Source organism: Tamandua tetradactyla, chromosome 8 (genome assembly GCF_023851605.1).
Source record: "Tamandua tetradactyla isolate mTamTet1 chromosome 8, mTamTet1.pri, whole genome shotgun sequence".
Lineage (NCBI taxonomy): Eukaryota > Metazoa > Chordata > Mammalia > Pilosa > Myrmecophagidae > Tamandua > Tamandua tetradactyla.
The window spans coordinates 61,280,696-61,305,197 of record NC_135334.1 but is presented as its reverse complement, the minus strand read 5'-3'; the positions used below and the strand labels follow the sequence as shown (position 1 = coordinate 61,305,197).

Sequence of the window (24,502 nt, the reverse complement as noted above, 5' to 3'; positions counted from 1 at the left end):
TGTCCACTGTACATTTCAATATTTTAAAGCATAAACTCTAGGATTTAGACACTGAGAAGTCTATTACTTAAGTACGTATCCAGCTACTGGTATAACAGATATTTTCTTGAATGACAGGAGGTAATCAAAAGAAAAAAACCAAAGTAAAAAAGCACTTTTCACAATTTTTGTAAATTGGCTTTGCTTTTGCTGGTAGTCTCCTTCAGAGCTTAGTGCTAGTATGAGGAAGATAACCCCAACGGAAATGTGAAGTGTAGGGTTCTCTCTGCTTTATGTGTGCCTGTCTGGAGCCATAGAATGTGCTTCTTTTTCTGGGTTTGAGCTTACTAGTGGCCTCAGGAATGCTCTCATATACAGTTTACAGGAGTCTGAATGAATGCCCCCCTTATTTCCTTTGAAATAGCCTTTCACCCCTTCCTGGGTGATCTCCTGTGTGACTTAATTCAGGTAGACTTATTTGTTCATATACTGCTTTAATGTCTGCAGTGTGCTTCTCTGCTTTCAGGACAAATTCTGAGAGGGCAACCCCCAGAAAAATTTCCTAGTTCAGTTTTTCAGACTTCCTCCAAATAAACTGGCACTTACAGACACCAAAGTATGTGTGTAGGGATTACTCTGCTCCCTTTGGAACAAGGCCGGGGACCCACAATGGGAGCACAAGCTGGCTTCATCCCACAGTGTGGTGGGCAGGGGAGGAGCCAGCAAGGATACCAGGAGATTCTCCTATGGGTTTTCTCAATCAGCATTTGCCTAGTTAATGCAGCCCTTTAACTGTTTTCCATAGATTTGAGGAAGGTTACATCTTTAAGATTCCTCTGCAGCTTTTGCCTGATGGGGGATGGAAAAATGGCTGTAATCAGAGCTGGCCCCCAGTGATGTGAAGTAGCGATCAGTGATTGGACCACACACTCCTGGAGTTTGGAGGACTAGGTCTTTATGTCCTACCATGGCAACTGCAAGCTGTGCCAGGATCCGGATCTACAGTCCACACTCCCAAGAAGCTGGGGGATGGGAGATAGTAGCTGCTGCAGGGTAGGTAATATTTACTGGTATTTATCCCAATTTACCAGCCTCTTTCTCCTGATATTCACTGGATGCTGGATGGTGCTACAGTACACACCAGAGTTTCAAAATAATTGATTCTGACAATTTCTGCCAGATCAATAGTTGTTCTGGTGCAGAGAATGATTCCTGGAGCTTCCTACTCCACTATCTTTCCACAATCATATTGCTTTGAATTTGAGGGTTTTTATATCATCAGAAAATTCAAGGGGGTATTGGATAAGACTCAGTAATCAAGTAGTAAAACAAAATAGTCAAAAATATGGTTTAAATAATTACCTCAGGTTAGAAAATAATTAGTTTTGTTTATATTCCTGGGAATTCTTTCTATATGGGGCAGTAAAAAGAAAATGTCAAAGAAAAGGTGGCCCCTTTCTGATAGATTTACAAGCTTTTACCTTGCTAAAGACACATAGTTTGTACAAATAATGCAAGGCATCTTTACAAAGAAAACATAATGGTTACCACTTAACTTCTTAAAATTAGGTAACTTGCTATGGTGTCTTAGGCACTCCAGAAAAACATGTTCTTAATCTCAATCCATTCCTGTGGATGTGAATTCATTGTAAAGATGACCTTTTGATGAGGTTACTTCACTTAAAGCATGGGCCAAATTAATCAGATTAGTGTTACTTCTATCCCTGGAGGCATTACATTGAAGGCCACAAAGAGAGAGGCCACAAGGATCAAAAGTTGTTGGAAGCTGTATAAGTGCTTACAACTGAAGTACAGAGTTAAGTATCTAAACAAAAATCCCTAAACAAAACAAAAACAGGATCATCAGCTGGAACTCTCAATTTTTTCTGAAGTCACAATTCATGACCAGGGTTGTACTGCCGGGGGTGGGGGGAAAAATTTCATCCTACAATGATTGCTATGGGAAGCAAAGACTGTTTCAAAACTGAGTTCAATTTCAGAACACTGAGGCTTTAACAGCTCCAGACACATGACCAAGAAATGACTTAGCCTTCAAAGGGTAGAGAAAGCATGTATCTTTTCCAAGAATAACTTTTAGATGATGATAAAGTCACACAGAGTAGCAGTTAAAAGTATAGGTTTTAGAGTCAGGCTGGCCGGATTTGAATCCATGAACAATGCATGTCAACAAATTATATAATCTAGACAAAAGGGATAAATTCCTAGAAATTAATAAAATCACCTAAATTGACTGAAAAAAACCCCCAGAAAATCTCAACAAACTTATAACAAGTACAGAGAGCAAATCAGAAACTTTCCACCAAAGAAAAATTCAGAACCCAGATGGTTTCACTGATGAACTGTACCAAACACTTAAAGAAGAATTAATGCCAATTCTTCTGAAATTTCCAAAGAATCCAATAACAGGGAACACTTCCTAATTCACTATATAATGCCAACATTACCAAGGCCTGGCAAAGTCATCACAAGGAAAGAAAATGAAAGACCAATTTCCCTTATGAACATAGATACAAAAATCTTTTAAAAAATACTAATAAACCATGCACTATGACCAACTGGGATTCATCCAGAAATGCAAAGATAGTTCAACAGAAAAATCAATCAATATAATACGCCATAAATAGAGCAAAGGAAAAAAATCCATATGATTATCACAATAGATGCAGTAAAATCATTTGACAAATCCAATAACCATTCTTAATTAAAAATACTCAGAAAACTAGGAAAATAAAGGAGCTTTCTTAATATGATCAAGGCCATTTATGAAAAGCCCACAGACAACATCATACTTATTGACAAAAAACTTAAAGCTTTCCCCCTAAGATCAGGAACAAGAAAAGGATGTCTGTTTTCACTACTGCTATTTAATAATGCTCTAGATTTTCTAGTCAGACCTATTAAGCTAAATAGAATAAAAGAAAATGCATTCAAATTGGAAACAAAGAAATAAAACTATCTCTATTTGCAGATGACATGATCTTATATGCAGAAAATCCAAAGCAACTCACAAGAAAACTATTACGAGTAAACTAATTCAGCAAAGTGGCAGGGTACAAGATCAAGACACAAACGTCCATCGTATTTCTCAACACTAGAAATGAACAAACTGAAAAGGAAATGAGAAGAATTCCATTTACAATAGCATCTAAAAGAATAAAATATCTAGTATGAGGCTATAAACCAGAGAAGGCTTAATTCCTTGATAGGCCAAAAAAACTTCTACAAGTACATCATAAAACACACATGCACATTCCTAAGCATGGTAGCTACCTGTATTAAACTACTGCTACATATCAGAAACTGCAAAGAAGTATATTTACGATCTTGCAAATTCCGTCTTGGCTCTGCACCTTACTTGTTTTTGCCCTTTATAACCCTTTGTAACCTGCTGGGCAGTGTGGAGTGCTGAACAATCTGTATCTGCCCAGGACCAGCTTCCTGGTCTGTAAATTCCCCAATAAAACGTTACTATTTTGCTATATGGGGTGGCCTGCTTTTCAGTCCTAAGTGCCCAACGAACTTTGGCAGAACCTATTCCATAGGTTCATGGTCAGTTATCTAGGAACAAATTTAACCAAGGATATAAGATGCTTGTACACTGAAAACTACACAGCTGCTGGAAGAAATTAAAGAAGACCTAAGTAAATGTCATGACATCCCATATTCATGGATTGGAAAAGTTACTGTTATTGATATGTCAATATTACCCGAAGTGATGCACAAATTCATTGCAACTTCTACCAAAATTCCAGCAGCCTTTTTTGCAGAATGGAAAAATGATTCTTAAATGCATATGGAACTGCAAGGGGCCCTGAATATCTAAAACAATTCTGAAAAAGAACAAAGTTGGAAGACTCACATACCTGATTTCAAATTGTACTGCAAAGCTACAGTAAACAAAACAGTATGGAGGTGTTGAAAATGGGATGGGATACAGGAAAAAATGCATTCAATGCAAGATAGTGTCTATAGTTAACAGTAACACTGTAATATGTTTCCATTGAATATAACAAAAGCATTATGCCAAAACTAAATGTCAACAAATGGGGGATATGTGTAAGGGGTATGTGATTCTTTGAAGGAGAAAAGGAAATTCTTCGTATAGATTGTGATGGCGAAGGCATGGTTCTGGGATCATACCAGGAACCAATGATTTTTTAACTTAGGTTGGATTGTATGATGTGAGAATAAAACTGTTTAAAAATGAACAGAGGGAAACAAGTGCTAGAGAAAATGTGGAGTAAGAAATGTACCCATTCACTGTTGGCAGGGAAGCTGAGAGGTGCAGCCCCTCTGGAGGGCAGTGTGGTGGTTCTATAGGAGACTCGGAGTGGGGGTGAACATATGATCTTGCAACCCCCTTTCCAGGGATATACCTGGAAAAACTGAGAGTGGGGAAAGAAACAGGCATTTGCACACTGGTGTTTATGGCGGCAGTGTTTGCAATTCCCAATGGATGGAGGGGGCCTAATGGGAAAACGAATGAGAAATGGAAAGGGGATATGTGGTATATATATACAACAGACTACTGAGCAGCTGCAAGAAGGAATGAAGTTGTGAGGCATGCAAGTAAGTTAATGAACCATGAGGTCAGTATGTTGAATGAAATGTCATAAACAGACAATTATTATCATGCCTCACTCATATGGACTAACTATAATATACAAACTTAGAGAACTGAAGTTGAGGGCATGGGTTATCAGGTTGGGTCATACTGTAAAAGACCTAGATTGTAAGCTCTTACAGCAGTCATATCTATTCCAGAGTTGTAACTGTTATTTCTAAATTCTGAGATACTGAGTTATTTATGTATAATCTAGTTGTTTCCTAAAACTTCAGGTATTTATGTGACACCTGAGACACAGAGTTAGAGCTCTGAAGCTATGAAAGTCAGCATTATCCCATAACTTTAAAAAGTTGAAAAAGTGATCAGACTTTGACTAGAGATATGAATGAAGTTGATCTGGATAGGACTAAGGTAAATCAGAATACAGGGTAAAGGATAATATGGTCTGTATTTTAAAACTTCAACTTCTGTGTGAGACCAAAGGAAGAGATGTTTATTTGTTGCAAAATTCACATTTTGGGTAGCACATTATCTAATTTGTATGATCAGATTATTCGAACACCATTACATGAAACCTTGAATAAGGAATGAGATCTTGTTGGTTTGGACAGGTTAGTGTGGTGCCCCGATATATCCCAGAGTAATTTGGGCAGAGAATAAAAAAGTATTAGCAAAGTCCCCTTGGGACTAGGGAAAAAGAAGGAAATACTAAACTTTTCTATCTTGGGAATTCCTGATATTCTTGTAAGCAGTGGGGACAACCAATTCAACAGGCTGAGTATCGATCTTGGGGTTTGTCCCTATGACACTTATTCCTGCAAAGGAGAGGCTAAGCCTATTTATAATTATGCCTAAGAGTCAGCCCCAGAGAAATTTTTTTGTTGCTCCAGTGTGACCTTTCTAAGCCAAGTTGGCAGGTGAACTCACTGCCCTTCCCCCTAAGTGGGGCATAACTTCCAGGAGTGTAGATTTCCCTGGCAGCATGGGAGATGTAGATTTCCCTGGCAACATGGGAAAGGACTCCTGGGATGAACTGGGATCCAGCATCATGGGATTGAGAAAGCTTTCTTGACCAAAAGGGGGAAGAAAGAAATGAGACAAAGTTTCAGTGGCTGAGAGATTTCAGAGTTGAGGTTCTCCTGGAGGTTATTCTTACGCATTATATAGATATCCCTTCTTAGTTTATGGTATATTGGAGCAGCTAGAGGGAAGTATCTGAAACTACTGAACTGTATTCCAGTAGCCTTCATTCTTGAATACAACTGTATAGCAATAATGCTTTTAGAATGTGACATGTGATTGTGAAAACCTTGTGTGTAATACTTCTTTTATCCAGGGTACGGAAAGATGAGTAAAAACATAAGGACAAAAAAATAAATAAATGATAGGGGGTGGGAGGAGGGGTAAAAAAAATTGGGAAGACTGAAATACTAGTTGTCAGTGTGAGGAAGGGATAAGGGGTATAGGATGTATGAATTTTTTCTATTTATTTCTTTTTCTGGAGTGATGTAAATGTTATAAGATGATCATGGTGATGAATACTCAACTATAAGATAATATTGTGAGCCACTGACTGTATACTTCGGATGGACTGGATGTGTGTGATGATAGCATGTGCTAATTTGTGACATGCTTTAAAGTCAGAAATTGAGTCCCTCCAACTTTGTTCTTCTTTTTCAAGATTCAGGCTTACCCTTCCTAATAAACTTGAAAATTGGCTTTTCTAATCCTGCAAAATACACTGTGGGAATTTTGATTGGGATTTCATCAAATCTGTAAATATAAATAATTTTGGGTAGAATTAACATCTTAATGATATTTAGTCTTCCAGTTCATGAGCATGGAATGTCCTTCCATTTATTTAAGTCTTCTTTGATTTCTTTTAGCAATATTCTATAGTTTTCTGTTTACAAAAGCTTTATATCCTTGGTTAAATTTATTCCCAGGTATTTGATTTTTTTTGGTTGCTATTAGAAATTGAATTTTTTCTTGATTTCCTCCTCAGCTTGCTCTGATGGATCTGCAACAGTTAAAGTGATCATGTTTTTAATACATTTGACTTACAATAAAGGATTATCTTCTTCTATTAAAAAATTTTAAAGATGGACACCTGTTTTGTGGGCTTTTTGAGTCATAAACTATATTTAAAGGAGGAAAAAGAAATGAAAAAAGGCTACTAGGACCACAGTATGTTCCCTTATTCTCAGGTCCAGAGTGCATAAGAAATCCAGTTACATTCTCACCTATTCTCTATGTAGTTTCAGTGATCTAAATGTATTATAATTAATGTCATGGAACCCATTTATGATATTTTGGGGGAACAGAATTGACATCCCCTAAGGCCACTTTTCAGTGACTTCTGAAGTAATTCTTACGAACTTTTCAAGCAGAACTAACTAAAAGAAAATGAACTCCTTCCATATGGATGAGGATTAGGGAAGACATGAGGCAGGGATGTCATCCGTACATAATAAAAATTATTTTACATTATGATAAAATTAAACAAATATTAAGGGGATTGAAACTTTCTCCACACCAGAACATAGAAGTCAGCCTTTCCTGCTTTAGCCATTAAATGTCGGTTCCACTGGTAATAATAATAATGGCTAACATTTATGAAGTGCTAACCGTGTACTAAGTAAGTACTGTTGTTTTTTTAAGAATGTATGTTAGGTAAGGAGGACACTGTCTATATCTTTGAACTTCACCTACTCAGTGAGACCAAAGAAGGAAAGGTTTATTTTGCCTAAAACCTCAATTTCCTGTAGCATAATCTATCTCAGCCAGTCTGGGTAGATCTTTTAAACAACCTAAACCCAGTGAGTCCAGAATGGGAATGAAGGCCTATAATTCTGTATAGCTTAATGTAATGTCTGGATACATCCCAGAGTATGTTGAACAGATAATTAAAAAGTATTGGTGGGCAGGCTATGGTGGCTCAGCTGGCAGAGTTCTCACCTGCCATGCTGGAGACCTGGGTTCAATTCCCGGTGCCTGCCCATGCAAAAAAAAAAAAAGTATTGGCAAAGTCCTTTGAGGGATGGGTGAAAAAAAATGGGGAACTATTAAACTTTACTACCAGGGAAACACCTGATACTGTCTCAAACAATAGGGACTCCCAGACAATAGGCAAAGCCCCTTAATCTTGAGGCTTTCAATATGAAGCACAGAAGCTAATCCTACCTATGGTTAATGCCTAAGAGTTACTTCCTGAGGACATTTTTTGTTGCTCAGATGTGGCCTCTCTCTCTCTCTGATCTCAACTCTGCAAGTAAGATCATTACCCTCCCCCCTACATGGTACGTGACATCCGGGAATGAAAGTCTCCCTAGCAACGTGGGATATAACTCCCAGGGATGAACCTGGGGTACAACTCCTAGGGATTAACCTGACCCTGGCACTGTGGGATTGACAATGCCTTCCTGACTGAAAGGGGGAAAAGAATTGTAATAAATAATGTGTCAGTGGCTGAGAGAATTTAAAAAGGTTTGAGAGACTACTCTGGAGCCTCTCTTAAGCAAGCTTCAGCTAAATACTGCTCTTTATCAAGGTTTGCCAAATCCCAATCAGAGCCATTCCTGCCAACCCTAAAGAACACCTAGGCCTCTATCTGAGATTTTGCGAAAGTTCTATGCACTATAATTACTTTCCAGAAACCTACAACCTCCATATGAGTTCTAGGTCAGATAGGTCCTGAAAGCCAGAGGGGCCATCCTCTCCAGAACATCAACTAGTTCCATCTCTTTATCCCATATTATCAGCAGTGCTTTCCAACATAAAAAGTACCTCTAAAAATTGGGAGAAAGATTAAAGGGGAAGGTAGAGTTATAACAAAGAAAATAGGATTTAACAAATGAGTATGACTGTTGAATTATTATATTGATATTTCTTTTAGTCTCCAGTGTCTTGGAGCAGCCAGAAGAAAAAATCTAAAATTGTGGAACTATAACCCATACCAAACTCTGAAATTGGTTCTATAACTAATTGTTGCGGTGTGCTTTCAAATTTATTACTTTTTTGCATATATTATTATTTGTAATTAAAAAAATGATCAGGCTATGAAAACAAAAAAAAAAATCAAAACAAAAAGAAGAATGTATGTTAGGGAAATTTGACATGTCTTGACCTGCATATTTTAGGTATATAAGCATATACCTCTTTTAGGTTTACTTAATAGACTATAGTACATACCTGCCCAATGCCTTCCTAAAGGAAGTTGCCTAAGAAGTACAGTGCCTGGTGATCCTGATTGATAATTGCTCTCATTGACTCAGATATAGATCTAAATAATTTCCATACAGAATAATTAATTTTTTTACACTTTTTTATTGTGAAATATAATATATATACAGAAAAGTAATACATTTCAAAGTATGGTATGAGTTACGGTTCCACAATTTCAAGTGTTTTCTTCTGGGTATTCTAATACATTAGAAACTAAAAATAAATATTCATATAATGATTTAGTAGTCATGATCCTTTCTTAAATCCTAACTTCTCTATCACAACTCTCTACCATTTCATCATTTTCTCAATCTTCAGAGATATTTAGGCAATGACCACTCTTAACTTCTTCATGTTGAGAAGGGATGCCAACATTATGGGGTAAGGGAATGAAATTGGTCGATGTCCTGGGAGAGACAGGTACCTCTTAAGTTTCAGGTCTTATCTGGCATAGGAAAAATCAGGAGGTTTTAGGTTTCTGAAAGATAAACTTATTAAGTAAAACTTTATTTATAGTCTTGCATGGAGTCCTGCATTTTCTTTAGAGTTTTCAGGAATAATGTTGGTGGGGTCTTGGCATACCATGGCAATTTGTAATATATGACTAAAGCCTGCATAAGAGTAGCCTTCAAACTGGCCTCTTGACTCTATTTGAAATCTCTTAATCACTGCAGCCTTATTTTGTTACACTATTTTTCCCCTTTTGGTCAAGCAGGCTTTCTTGATCCACTATGCCAGGGTTAGGCTCATCCCTGGGAGTCATGTCCCATGTTGCTGGGGAAGCGTATGACACTGAAAGTCATGCCCCAGGTAGGGGGGAGGGTAATGAGTCTATTTGCAGAGTTTGGCTTAGAGAGAGGCCACATATGAGCAACAAAAGAGGCAGAACTGTTAATTTTGAGAAGTTTCTAAAATAGATTATAGAACTGAATTTGGCTTCAGCTGTAATAGTTACTAGGTAAGTCATAAGTGATTTGGGCAAATTATTTGACTTCTCTGGGCCTCAATTTTCTTAGTTTTAAATTGGAAATAATGAATAAAAACCTCAAAAGAGTGATGTGAGGATGATACAAATATGTAAAATGTTTAGCACAGTGTCTGGTGTATAGGAAGTACTTATGGTAGATGTCATTAGTTTCTTCATCATCATCAGCAGCAGCAGCTAGCAAAAGAGAAAGGGTCTCTTTCATGTATTTTTATTTCTTTATTTCCCAGTCGAGTTCCATAATAGCGTCCCAGTTGAGTCCCATAATAGTTTACATTGTGAATGGATTCAGGATTTGGGAAGAAGCTGAAGTATGTGAATAACTTTTTTTTTGTTCAAACACTCCCACTCCTGCCATGCCCCCCATCCCTTGGTAACCTCTGATCTGCTTTCTATTTCTGCAAACATGCTATTTCTCGTTATCTCATATCAATGATATAATGCAATATTTGTCCTTATGTCGCTTCCCTATTCCACTGAGCATATGTGTTCAAGGTTCTTTCATGTTGCAGCAGGAATTAGAACTTAATTCTTTCTTATCACCAAATAGTATTCCATTGTATGTATGTATCACACTTTATCCATTATTTGATAATGGGAACTTGAGTTGTTTCTACCTTTTGTCTATTGTAAATAATGCTGCTATAAATGTTGGTGTATAGATATTTGTTTGGGTATATATCTTGAAGTAGAAGTATCAGCTAATGTGGTAATCTGGGCTTACTTTCTTAGGAAACACCAAACTGTTTTCCACAGTGGCCGCACCATTGTACATTCCCACCAGCAATGCACTAGAGTTCTAATTACTCTATATCCTGACCAACACTTGTTATTTCCATTTAAAAAAATAACAATAGCTATCCTTGTGGGTATGAATGGTATCTTGTAGTTTTGAATTGTATTTCCTGAATGGCTAATGATGTTGAATATCTTTTCATGTGCTTATTTGCCATTCATAAATCTTCTCTGGAGAAATATTCTTTACTTATTTTTAGGTAAAATTGGGTTGTTTGTCTTTTTATTGTTGCATTGTAAAAAATTCTTTATATAGTTTGGATATTAAACTCTTATCCGATATATGCTTTGCAACTATTTTCCCCACAGTAGATTGTCTTTTCACTTTCTTGGAAATTTCCTTTGAGGCACACGAGTTCTGAATTTTAATGAAGTCAAATTTATTGGTTCATGCTTTTGGCTTCATATCTAAGAATCCATTGCTGAATCATGACTATTTACCTCTGTATTATCTTCTAAGAGTTTTATAGTTTTAGCTCTTATAGGTCTTGATTAATTTTTTTAATCTTTTTTTTTAACTTTCTGTTGTATAGTATAACACATGTACAAAGCAAAGAAATAAAAAAGACAATAATTTTCAGAGCATTCTTCAACATGTAGTTATAAGACAGATCCCAGAGTTTGTCATGGGCTACCATATGATCCTCTCAGATTTTTCCTTCTAGCTGCTCCAGGATAAAGAAGGCTTAAATATTTTTTTATCATCACAGTCAACTTTTTTCCTTCATTTTGTGAAAAATAACATATATATAACAAAGCAGTAAGTTTCAATGCACAACACCACAGTTAGTTGTAGAACATATTTCAGTTTGACATGGGGTACAATTCCACAATTTTAGGTTTTTACTTCTAGCTGCTGTAAGACACTGGAGACTAAAAGAGATATCAATTTAATGATTCAGCATTCATATTCATCTGTTAAATCCTGTCTGCATTGTATAATTCCACCTTCACCGTTGATCTTTCCCTCCCTCTCTTTAGGGGTGTTTGTGCTATGGCCTTTCTAACTTTTTCAAATTGGAAGGGTCTGTCACTAATACGGGGAAGAAAGATGGAACTATCTAATGTTCTGGAGAGGCTGGGCCATCTAGTTTCAGGACTTATCTGGTCCCGGGACCAATCAGGAGGTTGTAGGTTTCTGGAAAGTACTCTAGTGCATAGAACCCTTGTGGGATCTTATATATTGCCCTAGGTGTTCTTTAGGATTGGCAGGAATGGTCCTGGTTGGGTTTTGGCAGGTTATGATAGGTAGCAGAGTCTAGCTGAAGGTTGCATAAGAGCAACCTCCAGAGTATCCTCTCTATTTGAACTCTGCCACTGATAACATTATTAGTTTCACATCTGTTCCCCCTTTTGGTCAGGATGGAATTATTGATCCCACTGTGTCAGGGCTGGATTGATCCCTGGGAGCCATCTCCCACGTGGCCAGGGAGACTTTCATCCCTGGATGATATCATGTCCCACATATGGGGGAGGGCAATGATTTCACTTGCTGAGTTGGGCTTAGAGAGAATGAGGCCACATCTGAGCAACAAAAGAGGTCCTCCGGAAGTAAATCTCAGGCATGCCTACTAGGTAGTCTAAACTTCTCTGCTACCTACATAAACTTCACAAGAGTAAGCCTCAGGATCAAGGGCTATTAAATTGGGTGTTCCTAATGTTTGACACAGGATCATGGGATTCCCTGATGTTAAAGGTTAATAGTTACATATTCTTTCTCCCATCCCTGAAGGGACTTTGCCAGTACTTTTTGATTATCTACTTAATATACTCTAGGAGGTAGTCAAGTATTACAATAATCTATACAGGATTAAAGGACCTCTTTCTTATTCTGGGCTGTGTTTCAGTTGTTCAAATGAGCTATACAGATAGGTTGAGTTAGATTATGTGCTATAGAAAATTTCAGTTGAAGACTGTGCCAGTTTGAAAAGATGTTTGTACCGTAGAAAAGCCATGTTTTGACCCTGATCCCATTTTGTAAAGGCGCCATTTCTTCTAATCCCTATTCAGTGCTGTATGCTTGAAACTGCAGTTAGATCATCTCCCTGGAGATGTGACTCAATCAAGAGTGGTAGTTAAACTGGATTAGATGACATGTCTCCACCCATTCAGGTGGGTCTTAATTAGTTTATGGGAATTGTATAAAAGAGGAAACATTTTGGAGAAACCTAGAGATTCAGAGAGAGCAGAGAATGCTGCAGCACCATGAAGCAGAGAGTCCATGAGCCAGCTACCTTTGGAGATGAAGAAGGAAAACGCCTCCCGGGGAGCTTCATGAAACTGGAAGCCAGGAGAGAAAGCTGGCAGATGACGCGTGTTCACCATGTGCCCTTCCAGCCAAGAGAGAAGCCCGACTATGTCCTCTGTGTGCTTTCTCAACTTGAGAGAGAAACCCTGAACTTTATCAGCCTTCTTGAACCAAGGTATCTTTCTCTGGATGCCTCTGATTGGACATTTCATAGACTTGTTTTAATTGGGACATTTTCTCAGCCTTAGAACTGTACACTAGCAACTTATTAAATTCCCCTTTTAAAAAGCCATTCCGTTCCTGGTATATTGCATTCCTGCAGCTAGCAAACTAGAACACAGACCAAATAAACCTATTTTCCTTGGATCTCAAAGAGTATGTGTGGTTCTAAAATATAGACACTGTCTTCCTTACCTCTGTGTTCTGAATTACTTTAGCCCCAACTGGATCATCTTTGTTTTTATCTCTAAATATCAGGTTCTATATAAATATATAAAACAGCCTCTTGAAATCCAGAAATAACAATCACCTCTCCAAACTTAATGTGTCTGCTCTAAAAGCTTACCATCTAGGCCCCTGTTTTCTTATAAGCATTTTCTTAAGGAGACAATACCATTGTTGTTTTGTTTCTGGCTTATTTTGCCTCACCAAATGTCCCACATGTTCATTTACATTGTTGCATGCCTCATGACTTTGTTCCTTTTTTTAGCAGCAGAACCTTTGTTCATAAGCCTTGATCAATTTTGAGTTGATTTTTATATAAGGTATGAGTTTCAGGTCAAACTTCATTCTTTACATATGGATATCCAGTTTCCTGGTACCATCTGTTGAAGAGACTATACTTTCCTTAATGCACGTACTTAGGACCCTTGTTGAAAACCAACTGGCCATAGATTAGTGGGTCTATTTTTGGATTTTCAATTCAGTTGGTCTATTTATCTGGGTTTATAACAATACCATACAGTTTTGTTTTGTTTTTAGTGTTTTGATCCAGCATGGCTTTGTGCTAATTTTAAGTAGCTAAATTTAAGCTAATTTTAAGTAGCTAATTTTAAGATAGCTAAATTTTAAGTAGACTTGACCTATCTTTTGTGGGGTTAAGTTTCATGTGAACAAACCCCAAGACTGGGGGCTCAGCCTATAGCTCTGGTTGTCCACACTGCTTGTGAGAATATCAAGAATTCAACTTGGGGAAGTTGAATTTCTCCCCACTCTCACCATTCCCTGAAGGGGGCTTGCAAATACTTTTCCAGTCACTGATCAAATCATTCTGGGATTCATCGGGGGATCACTCTGGATATAAGAGTACTGGCATAAGATAGATATGTTAATCAATGAATCAAACTGAGACTTCAGAAACAGACCTTCACATCTATGGGCAGTTGATTTTTGACAAGGTTGCTTAGTCCATTCAACTGGGACAAAATACTCTCTTCAATAAATGGTGCTAGGAGACTTGGATATTCATATGCACAAGAATGAAGGAGGACCCCTATCTCCAACCATATACAAAATGGATAAAAGACCTAAAAATAAGGGCAAGGACTATAAAAATCCTAGAAGAAAATGTAGGTAAGTACCTTCAAGTCCTGTGTTATGTAATGGTTCTTAGACATCACACCCGAAGCACAGGTGGGACTTCCTCAAAATAAAAAACTTTTATGCATCAAAGGACTTTGAAAAGGAAATGAAAAGCAACCTACTCAATGGGAGAAAATATTTGGAAACCCACATATCCAATAAGGGTTTAATATCCAGAATATATAAAGAAATCCTACAACTCAACAATAAAAATTCTAACAACCCAATTTAAAAAATGGACTAAAGACTTGAATAGACATTTCTCCAAAGAGGATATATAAATGGCTAAAAAACAAATGAAAAGATGCTCATCTTCACTAGCTATCAGGGAAATGCAAATCAAAATCACAATGAGATTATCATTTCACACCTACTAAAATGGCTACTATTTACAAAAACAAAATTACAAGTGTCAGAAAAGATTTGGAGAAACCCTCCAGGAACATTCACTCCTTGCTGGTGGGAATGAAAAATGGTACAGCCACTGTGGAAACAGTCTGGTAGTTCTTCAGGAAACTGAACACTTAAGACCGCACAATCCTGCTACTAGGTAATTACCTAGAAGAACTGAAGGCAGGAACTCAGACACTTGCCCACAAATATTCACAGTGGCATTATTTACAACTGCCATAATCTGGAAAGAACCCAAGTGTTCATCAACAGATGAATAGATAAACAAAATGTGTTATATACATATGATGGAATATTATTCAGGTATAAAAACAAGTGAAGTCCTGATACATATAACAACATGGATGAACCCTGAGGACACTATATTGAGTGAAATAAGCCAGACACAAAAGGACAAATATTGTAATCTCACTGATATGGACTAATTATAACAGGCAAACTTAAAGAGAAGCTAGAATATAGGTTACCAGTGAATAGGTTGGGAGTAGAGAATCGGGAGCTGATGCTTAATGTGTCCAGAATTCCTACTTAGTTGATTGTAAAGGTTGGGAATGGATGGTGGTGATGGTAGTACATTATTGTGTAATTAACTGCACTGAATTATATAGGTGAATGTGGTCGAAAGGGGAAGTTTGGGGTGATATTAGAACGAAAGAAGAAAAAATGGGGCTGTATAACACAGTGAACCCTGTTGTGGATGATGGACTGGGGTTAATAGTATAAGCATAATGTTCTTTCATGAATTATAACAGATGTACAACACTAATACAAGATGTTAATAATAACATGGCATATGGGAAAAAAATACACCTAATGTAAATTATGGACTATAGTTATTGGTACTTTTAATATTCATTCTTCAATTGTAACAAAGGTACTACACTAATGCAAAGTGTCAACAAGAGGATATATATGTGAGTACTGTATTTTTTTTTGCATGGGCAGGGACCAGGAATCAAAGGAATGCTGTATTTTTACATGACTTTTACATAAACCTACAACTTCTCTACTTAAAAATTACAATTTTAAAAAATTATTCTAACTTGAAGAAACCAGACACCAAGTACTACATATTGTATGATTCCATTTATATAAAATGTAAAAAATCCTACAGAGCCAAAAATAGATTAGAGGTTATGTAGAGCTGGGGAAGGATAGAGGGATGGAGGGGTGACTGCTAAGAGGTATGAGGTTTTTCTTTTTGGAATAATGAAAATATTCTAAAATTGATTGTGGTGATGAATACACAACTTTGCGAATATACTAAAACCCACTGACTATACACTTTAGATGGACTATATGATATGTGAATATATCTCAGGAAAACTGCTTTTCAAAAGGAAAAAAACATTTAGTAGTAATATTTCTATATCTAATCCTACATTTTAGATGCAGGAATAAATGATCCTGACAGCATAAAAATTTCTCAAACCACTTTTATGCCTCTGTTTATATTATAGGAAAACTTAAAAGTTGATGGAAGAGTTCATTAGTTTACTGAAAATGTAGCTCCATGAAGCTTCAGTATAGCTCAGAGGTTCAGGGGAATCAATTAAATGCCAGGCTTTTTTTTCTTTGTTCCTTTTTTTTTTTTGGTGGATTTGGTAGTCTGCTATGATTCTGACTAAACTAAAATAACACACTCAAATGTAAAGGTAAGTTAAATCTAGGGACTAAATGCTTTTAATTCAAAATGTCTAATTAGTCAGAGGCAGCAGTAAAAAATTATACAAATTTTAGATCCACCATGATCCTTAAAGTAATGGAGTTTTATGTGAGATTCTCATTTTATGTAAGAAAGATAAACCTAATTTCTCTGAAATATTTATCTGAGGAAGGAAGCATAAATGTGAAAAGTTAAAATTTTTTAAAATATAAACAGGAAGAAATAGTCTAAAACATAGTGAATTAATTCATGATTCCACCTACTTTTCAGGGTTATTAGAAGGATTAAATGAGTACTATCTGAGAATATCAGAAGTGCTGGTATATGGCATTAAATATTAATTTAAGGATTTATTTGAGTGTGTCCACTCAAATAAAGCCTCTTAGCCAGGTGATACATATGTCCACCCAGTCATATACGTCTGTACAGTTCCTTCCCAGTTTTATAAAGTCTGTGAAAATTAGCCAAAACATAAATATGATTATAGTAATAATGTATTTTTTATATGGAAAGGTTAGCTTCTACTGTGGTGGGCTTTAGAGGGGAAAAAACTTGTTTCACAAATATTCTACCACCATCTCATAATTCCAACAATATACTTTCACACAATGGAACATTCAACAAAATGTAACCATAATTTTGTTATGAATATTCTAACTCTTTAGTTTTCTAGAAACCAAAGTTTTTTAAAAAGCATTCAGTCCATTTCCATCAGTACATGGAAAATGCAGGTGTATTTGGAAGGTGGGTGGGTGGCCAGAGATGTGGTTATGAAAAAGATTGATGAAATTGCCAGAAGTGATAAAAATGAATGATTACCTGTTGAGCTTGAGTGACCATCTCCTTATAAATAGTATCCAGGCTGACATTTGAAAAAGTGGATAATGCTGATACAATAGTTTCTGCTTGTGCTTTGTCAAATCCTGTAGGAAGCAAACAGGCATTTATGTTTTTAAAAGTGAACATTCTTTTTAGAATAGACAGGTAGAATAACTTTTCTCAACATTTAAAATGTTATACTCTTTTAAAACATATTGGCAATAAAAAATTTGATGTGAAATTATTCTCTAAAAGCACTCTAAAAATTTAATTCTCACTGATCCATTTCCCTGTATCTACATCAGACTGGGTATTACCAGTCTTTTCTAAGTGTGTAATTGGCATACAAATATTACAATGTTACTTTAACTTTTAAAATTTACATTTTCTTGTTTGTGAGATTGAGCATATTTACATACACTTATTAGTTTTATTTTTATATTTAGTTTTCTGTTAACTGTTAACTTTTTCTATAAAATTGCTGCATTTCTTATTGAGTCATAAGAATTCATATATTAAAGAAATAGGCTTATTGTTATGTGTCTTGCTAACATTTTTAACTTTATGGAAGAAATCTCTTGGTATCAGCAGATTTAAATGTTTCTTTGGTCTTATCTGTCCATCTTTCCTTTCACTGCTTTTGAGTCTTTTATCTTGCTTCCTTGCTCTAAGAGTTTAAAAATATTCTATATTCTAGTACTTTTTGCGGTTCTTTCAGGTTTACATTTAGCTTTTAATCCATCTAGAATTTGTTTTTGAATAAGGGGATCACTTATTTTTTCCCAATGGCTAGTCATTTATCATATCTCATTCTTTAAATAATCCTTTTCTCTAATTTGAAATGCCCTCTTTATCACATGCTATTCTAGTTTGCTAGCTGCCGGAATGCAATATACCCGAAACAGAATGGCTTCTTAAAAAGGGAATTTAATAAATTAGTAGTTTACAGTTCTAAGGCTGAGAAAATGTCCCAATTAAAGCAAATCTATAGAAATGTCCAATCTAAGGCATCCAGGGAAAGACCTTGGTTCAAGAAGGCCAATGAAGTTCAGGGTTTCTTTCTTAAATGGAATGGCACATGGCGAACACAGTCAGAGTTTCTCTCTCATCTGGAAAGGCACAGGGTGAACACAGTCAGGGTTCTTTCATCTGGAAGGGGACATAGTGAACATGGTGTCATCTGCTAGCTTCTGCTCCTGGCTTCCTGTTTCATGAAGCTCCCCAGGAGGCATGTTCCTTCTTCATCTCCAAAGAGGCATGTTCCTTCTTCATCTCCAAAGGTCACTGGCTGGTGGACTCTGCTTCTCATGGCTATGTCGTTCTGCTCTGCTCTCTTTGAATCTCTTTCTTTCTCCAAAACGTTTCCTCTTTTATAGGACTCCAGAAACTAATGAAGACCCACCCAAATGGGTGGAAATACGCCTTCAGTTAACCCAGCTTAACAACCACTCTTGATTAAATAATTTCCAGGGAGATGACCTAATTACAGTTTCAAACAATCAAAACTGAATAGGGATTAGAAGAAATGGCTACCTTTACAAAATGGGATTAGGATTAAAGAATGGCTTTTCCTGGGTACGTACATCATTTCAAACCAGAACACATGCTCTTTACCTGTCTACCTATATATTTCTAATTTCATTCTGTTCTATTAATCTATTTTTATATTTCTGTAATATCACATCACATAAATTACTTTTTTTGGTATTTGGCAAGTTTTTTAGTTTGTTGATTTTTTTGCTTTTCTTGCACATTTATATTTCCACACGGACTCTGGTATCAGCTTGCAAGTTCTACTGTTTTGTTTAGTTTTTTTCTTTTTTTTTACATAAATGAAATAATGCTGTGCACAGGCTTTTTTTTTTTTTCAATTTTTTATTTTGAAATATCTTCAAATTTGTAGGACAGTTACAAAAATACAAACCACACTCAGATAACTCCAAAATACCTCTATTTCTCCAGATACCCAGATCTACCAATTTTAACATTTTGCCGCATTGGCCAGACCACTCTAACTATTCATCATTCTATCATCCATTTGTCTTTCTTGAATATAATTTTACTGTACTTTTTTTTTTCTACATGGGCAGGCACTGGGAAACAAACCCAGGTCTCTGGTATGGCAGGCGAGAATTCTTGCCACTCAGCCATCACTGCCCCTGAATCTAATTTAAATAATGTTTTTTTCATTTAACATATATTGAACATTTACCATATCAGAAAATATCATTCAAGCAATACCATTTTTAATCACTGCAAAATATTCCACTGTATGGATTGAAATACTATTTAAATAGTTATTTTTGATATAATAGCAATATTGTCTTGACTAGATAGTTCATTATTATATGAATGCTGTTAGTTTTCTTTTTTTAAGAGGTATCCATATTTCTCACCATGAGCTTCCAAGTCCTGCACCAATGCATGGGTATCAAAAGTTAATTTCCTTTGCTCTATAGGAGTTATGTCCACTCGCCTCACATCATATCCTTCCTTGGTTACAGTGGTTAAGAAGTCTGAAAAAAGAAGATATTGGTTTATTTCTTGTAGTAACCAACAGAGGTGTCACACTTTAGCTTCTAAATCATTCAATAAATATTTCCCTCTTTTTAGTATTCAAGATGTTTTATTTATTAAGTCAGTCTAAAATTGTAATATATGTCATGTTTTTGATATCACTGGCTTTTCTCTAATTAGTGGAAAGTAGAAATTGCCCAACTATATACAACCGCAACTGAAGTCTTTCTCTGTTCTCAAACCACAGTGGTTTTATTTCAGTCTCACACATATGCCATGTGCCTTGCCATCACAGGGCTTTTGCCCAGCCCATATTCAGAAAACTTTTTTCTGTCTTCTCATTTCCCTGCTTCAGGGTTCAGTCTGAATGCCCCTTCCTCCCAAAGCCAACCTGGACCTTTTAGGTCAGGTCTCTCTTACTAAGGTCTTTCACAGTACTCTATAATATTCTTTCATAACACCTCGTACAATTTACACATTTTGAGCTTCTTAACTGTTTGACTTCCTCACTAGTTCAAGGGTCAGCAAACTACAGCCCAAGGGCTACCACTGCCTGCTTGTAAAGAAAGTTTTATTGGAATACAGCCATACTTGTTCATCTACATATTATCTCTGGGTGCTTTTGTGCTACACTGGCAGAACTGAGCAGTTGTGACGGACTGTACAGCTTACAAAGCCTAAAATAATTACTATTTGGCTCTTCAAAGAAAAATGTTTACCAATCACTGCACTAGACTATAAAGTCCTTGAGAGTAAAGGCCATATCTGTTCTTGCTCATGAATGGATTCCCAAAGCCTAACACAAATCCTGGTACTCCACTGATATTTGTTAAATGAAAGGTACTGTTTGAGGTGTTATGGATACAATGATGAATAACAATGTGGTGCTTTCTTTCTCAAAAGATGTAGTATCACGATATATCCATAGAGAATACAGAGGAGGGATACTGACCCTAAGAATAAAGGCTAAAAAAATAGTTGTTTGGAAATAATGCTACAGCTGTATTAAATCTTAAAGAGGAGTTATGCTGACAGAAGGTACACAGCAAAATTCATTGAGGCATGGGCTGCCTTTACTACTCACACTTTGGATTCTATTTACTATGGGTGTGAGGGAAAGTGAGGTGTATACAGAGGAAGGATATGTAGAACATATCTTCCTAATTTGTTCAAATAGTCATGTAATCCTTTGTTCAATTCTCACAATTCTATAAGGTAGGTAGGTATTGACACTGTCCATCTTTACTTTCCACTTTGAAGGGTTTCACTTCTCTTTGGAGGCAATAATAAATTGGAAAAGCAGAGTGATCAGTAGTAGTACAACTTGGATTGACACTCTGGCCCATCTTGAGTCAAGCTGTTTATCAGAAATAGGCCACATTTTACTTTCGAAAAAATATATAAAACGGTATCATTAAATCTAAGTTCTAGTTTTATGTTAATTTACTAGAACTTGAGAGTTGAAATACTTGAATGATATGGCTGACACCATCCTTCTGTCAGCAACTTAAAGAACAGGCATCAAAGTATATATTCCCAAATGCCAGCCTGTTAATATGCGCTAGACTAGTCACACGAGAATTATGAGGATTCGTAAGTTCAATAATAAAACTCAATACAGAAATCCATGGGCCCTTCCCTGGAGACTGACTCAGCAGTTCTGCAGTAGGACCTGGGAATCTTAATTTTTAAAGCTTCCCTTGTGGGTGGGTCACGGTGGCTCAGTGACAGAGTTTGCTCCTGTCATGCCGGAGACCCGGGTTGGATTTCCGGTACCTGCCCATGCAAAAAAAAAAAAAGAGAACTGGACGAAATGATAACCAAGATTCTTTCACATATCTGAAGTGTCAAGGTTTCCAAATTCCTTGATGACTGACACTACTAGGCAAGTTTAAATTACTTGAACACAGTAAACATTCAACACTTATTTCATCCTGATTCTATCAGTGACTCTATAACCATCAGTGACTCTACGACCTTACTAGGCAAACACTTTATCTTTTCTATTTCAATTTTCTAAAAATCCTAGAAGTGTCTTTATACAATCAAGTCAGATGTCCATCTCTGTACACGCTGCAAAACAGAGATGTCAGCATTTGCTTTTTTTTTTTTCTGAATAGCTACATGATAGCAAAGTGACAACAAGGCGGGTGTATCTTGAAACGCATGCTGCAAAAACCTGGGCTTGAGAACCGTACTTAACACAGAGTAAGTTTTGGCAAGCCACTAGAAAAATCAGAATCCCCAGAATCATCAATCCTTAGATGGTTGCTCTAAAGAGATCTGCAAGAATGCAAGGATTACCAGCTCCCTCTAACAGAAAAGGAAACGAGCTCAGAAGACGGGCAGGGACCCGAAGCTTTCAGAGCACAAAGAGTTTTGGTCCTCTTTCTACTCTCTGTCCTTCCCGACCCCGTGTCCTACCAGGCGGGCCTGGGCGCGGAAGCAACTGAGGCAACAAGATCGCTACGCCCCGCGCAGACTGCGGGCAGCGTTGGGGGGCGTGGCGCCCACGCCTCCCACTTGCCCGAGCAGGTACGACATACGAGCATTATTTCCCTACAGTGCAGCCCGGAATTCGCTGAGACCGTGCCTTTTCTCACCTCTCTTTACGGCCGGCGAGAAACGCCCGCGCGGGAAAGAAACCCGGCAGCCTCCATTGCCTTCAAAGCCAAGGAGCCGCCAGGCCCAGGGAGTCCTCATATCCTGTTTCCCGTTTGAAGAAAGGAAGTGGAAATCTGTATAGTCGCGCTCAGGCTTTCGGGAAGGACAGGTCTGGTATCGCAAGGATGCTGGGAAATGTAGTTTTCGGCCTGACGGATGTACAATTCCTAACACTGGCTTTCACCGCAGTACCGAGAAGCTGGGCCGTTTTACAAGTGGACCAACAGTTCACACGCATGATTCAAAGCTGCTTCGGCTTCTCCCACCGCCCTTTCCCGACCCGTGCACGCCGTTACCGCCCTAAGAAAACGGGTCCTTGTTGGAGAAGCTTCCGGCACCCAGTTCTTGGTAGTGAGGTGCAGTCCAACAGCAAGTTCCCGACGATAACCACCAGCCATTAAGCCCTTGGGTTGGTGGGAAACGGAATTGGGTCCGGCCGCACACCAATCTGGGACCTGTAGTTCTCAGCCACTGAACATTCCTGGGAATCGCCCACCCCGAGGCCACTAGAACCCCTGGGAAATGTAATCAAGGGAGATATTCATTCTTGTTCCTTCATCGTCCTGGTTGCTTTGCCCTCTGGTGCACAGGAGGACGAACTTTAGGTTTGACTTGATCCTCTTCAGGGAAACCGAAATTCGTCCATTTCCACGGTCGTCTTAATTTTCAGCCCTATACCTGTCAGACCTCAGTTACCCTAGACTGCTCAACATGGCAGAATGCTGAAAATAAAATACACAATTATGGTGACGAAATGCAATAATATAAGTGAATGTTCTTTGTAAATCCTAAATGGTACTCAATTATTAGGCTTTAGAAGCTTAATTATTCTTACAAAGATGTGAACAGCTATTGCTAGATTTCCCTACCTATATGTATTCAAACACCCCACGAGGGTCTGCTGTGTAACAAACACCATTCTCAGTACTGACACAGGTTAAAAGAAGACTACTACTTGATTTCAAACAGCAAGGACTTGAACAATTAGTGGAGAGGAAGTATAAATAGCTATTTCACTAATGTAAACAAAACAAAACGAAACATAAAGACATACCATTTTCACGTATCAAAGATTTTTTAACAATGATAATGCTCAGTGCTGACAGGAGTGTAATTAATCCCACATATTTGGACAATAGTTCAATAATATATATGAATCTTTAAAAAACGAATAACCAGAATTTCACCTTTAGGTATCTAGCCTAAGAAAATAGTCACATCTGTCAGTTAGTATTTGTATGAATGATGATCAGTATTTTTTTATAATAGTGAAAAATGGAAAATATCTCAATATCCAAAAATGATTCAACAATGCAGAAATGTACCAAGTGGGAATATTATATCATCATTAAGTATTATATTGTGATAACTTAAAAAGACAGGCAAAATTTTATAATGCTAATATATGTGTGTGTATACTTAATTATATATGTCCAGTATGATTTCAATTCTGCTACATAATATGATCTCTGCTCTGCAGGGGCTCATAGCCTAGTGGGAAATACAGAGCATTAAATGGGAACCATGATATTTTTGCTTACCGTAAATGAAATATTGATTATGAATAAAGGTACACCTTTTTATGTGTTAACATGTTGGTTATTATTTATTACTATAAAATTCTCTTCCCAATGCACATACATACTATTGATTAGACACCTGACCAAAGCTGGGCCAATCATTTTTACTTTCATGAAACTGTCAGTTGGATTCAGAGATTCTTAATTGTGTCCTAAAGCTGTATGGAACTATAGCAAGTAAGCTCAGGAGCAAGGAGCAATCATATTCTGCCAAATGGGCCAGGAAAGTACAGAGAAGTAGAGAAAAGGGATGGAGAACCCAGTGCTATTAAGCTTAGCCCTGCCTGAGACCATCCTAAATCTCCTGCACATATCCAGTTCATCCACTGTTGCTATTATGTATATGCTGAAAGTCTAAAGTCTAAATTTATAAAAAATATTTCTTCTTAAATTTGTTAATATTTTCTCTTAAGTTTGTCAAGAAGAATACAGGAGATATGCATGA

At 37.1% G+C, this 24,502-nt stretch overlaps 1 protein-coding gene across 2 annotated transcripts in view; it reads right to left on the bottom strand.

Moving 5' to 3' along the window:
- The window catches only part of CCDC90B (coiled-coil domain containing 90B), a 64,563-nt gene extending 41,538 nt beyond the window's left edge, over positions 1 to 23,025 (bottom strand). Inside the window, exons 1-3 of one of the 2 annotated variants that reach the window (XM_077113423.1) lie at positions 22,417 to 23,025; positions 19,693 to 19,812; positions 17,297 to 17,400 (exon numbers count right to left, since the gene is read on the bottom strand). In XM_077113423.1, coding sequence (XP_076969538.1) covers positions 17,297 to 17,400; positions 19,693 to 19,812; positions 22,417 to 22,516 — 324 coding nt within the window. In that variant the 5' untranslated portion in view covers positions 22,517 to 23,025. The remainder of the gene's footprint in view (positions 1 to 17,296; positions 17,401 to 19,692; positions 19,813 to 22,416) is intronic. The other variant, XM_077113422.1, reaches the window with a different exon arrangement.
- Between the last annotated feature and the right edge of the window lie 1,477 nt (positions 23,026 to 24,502).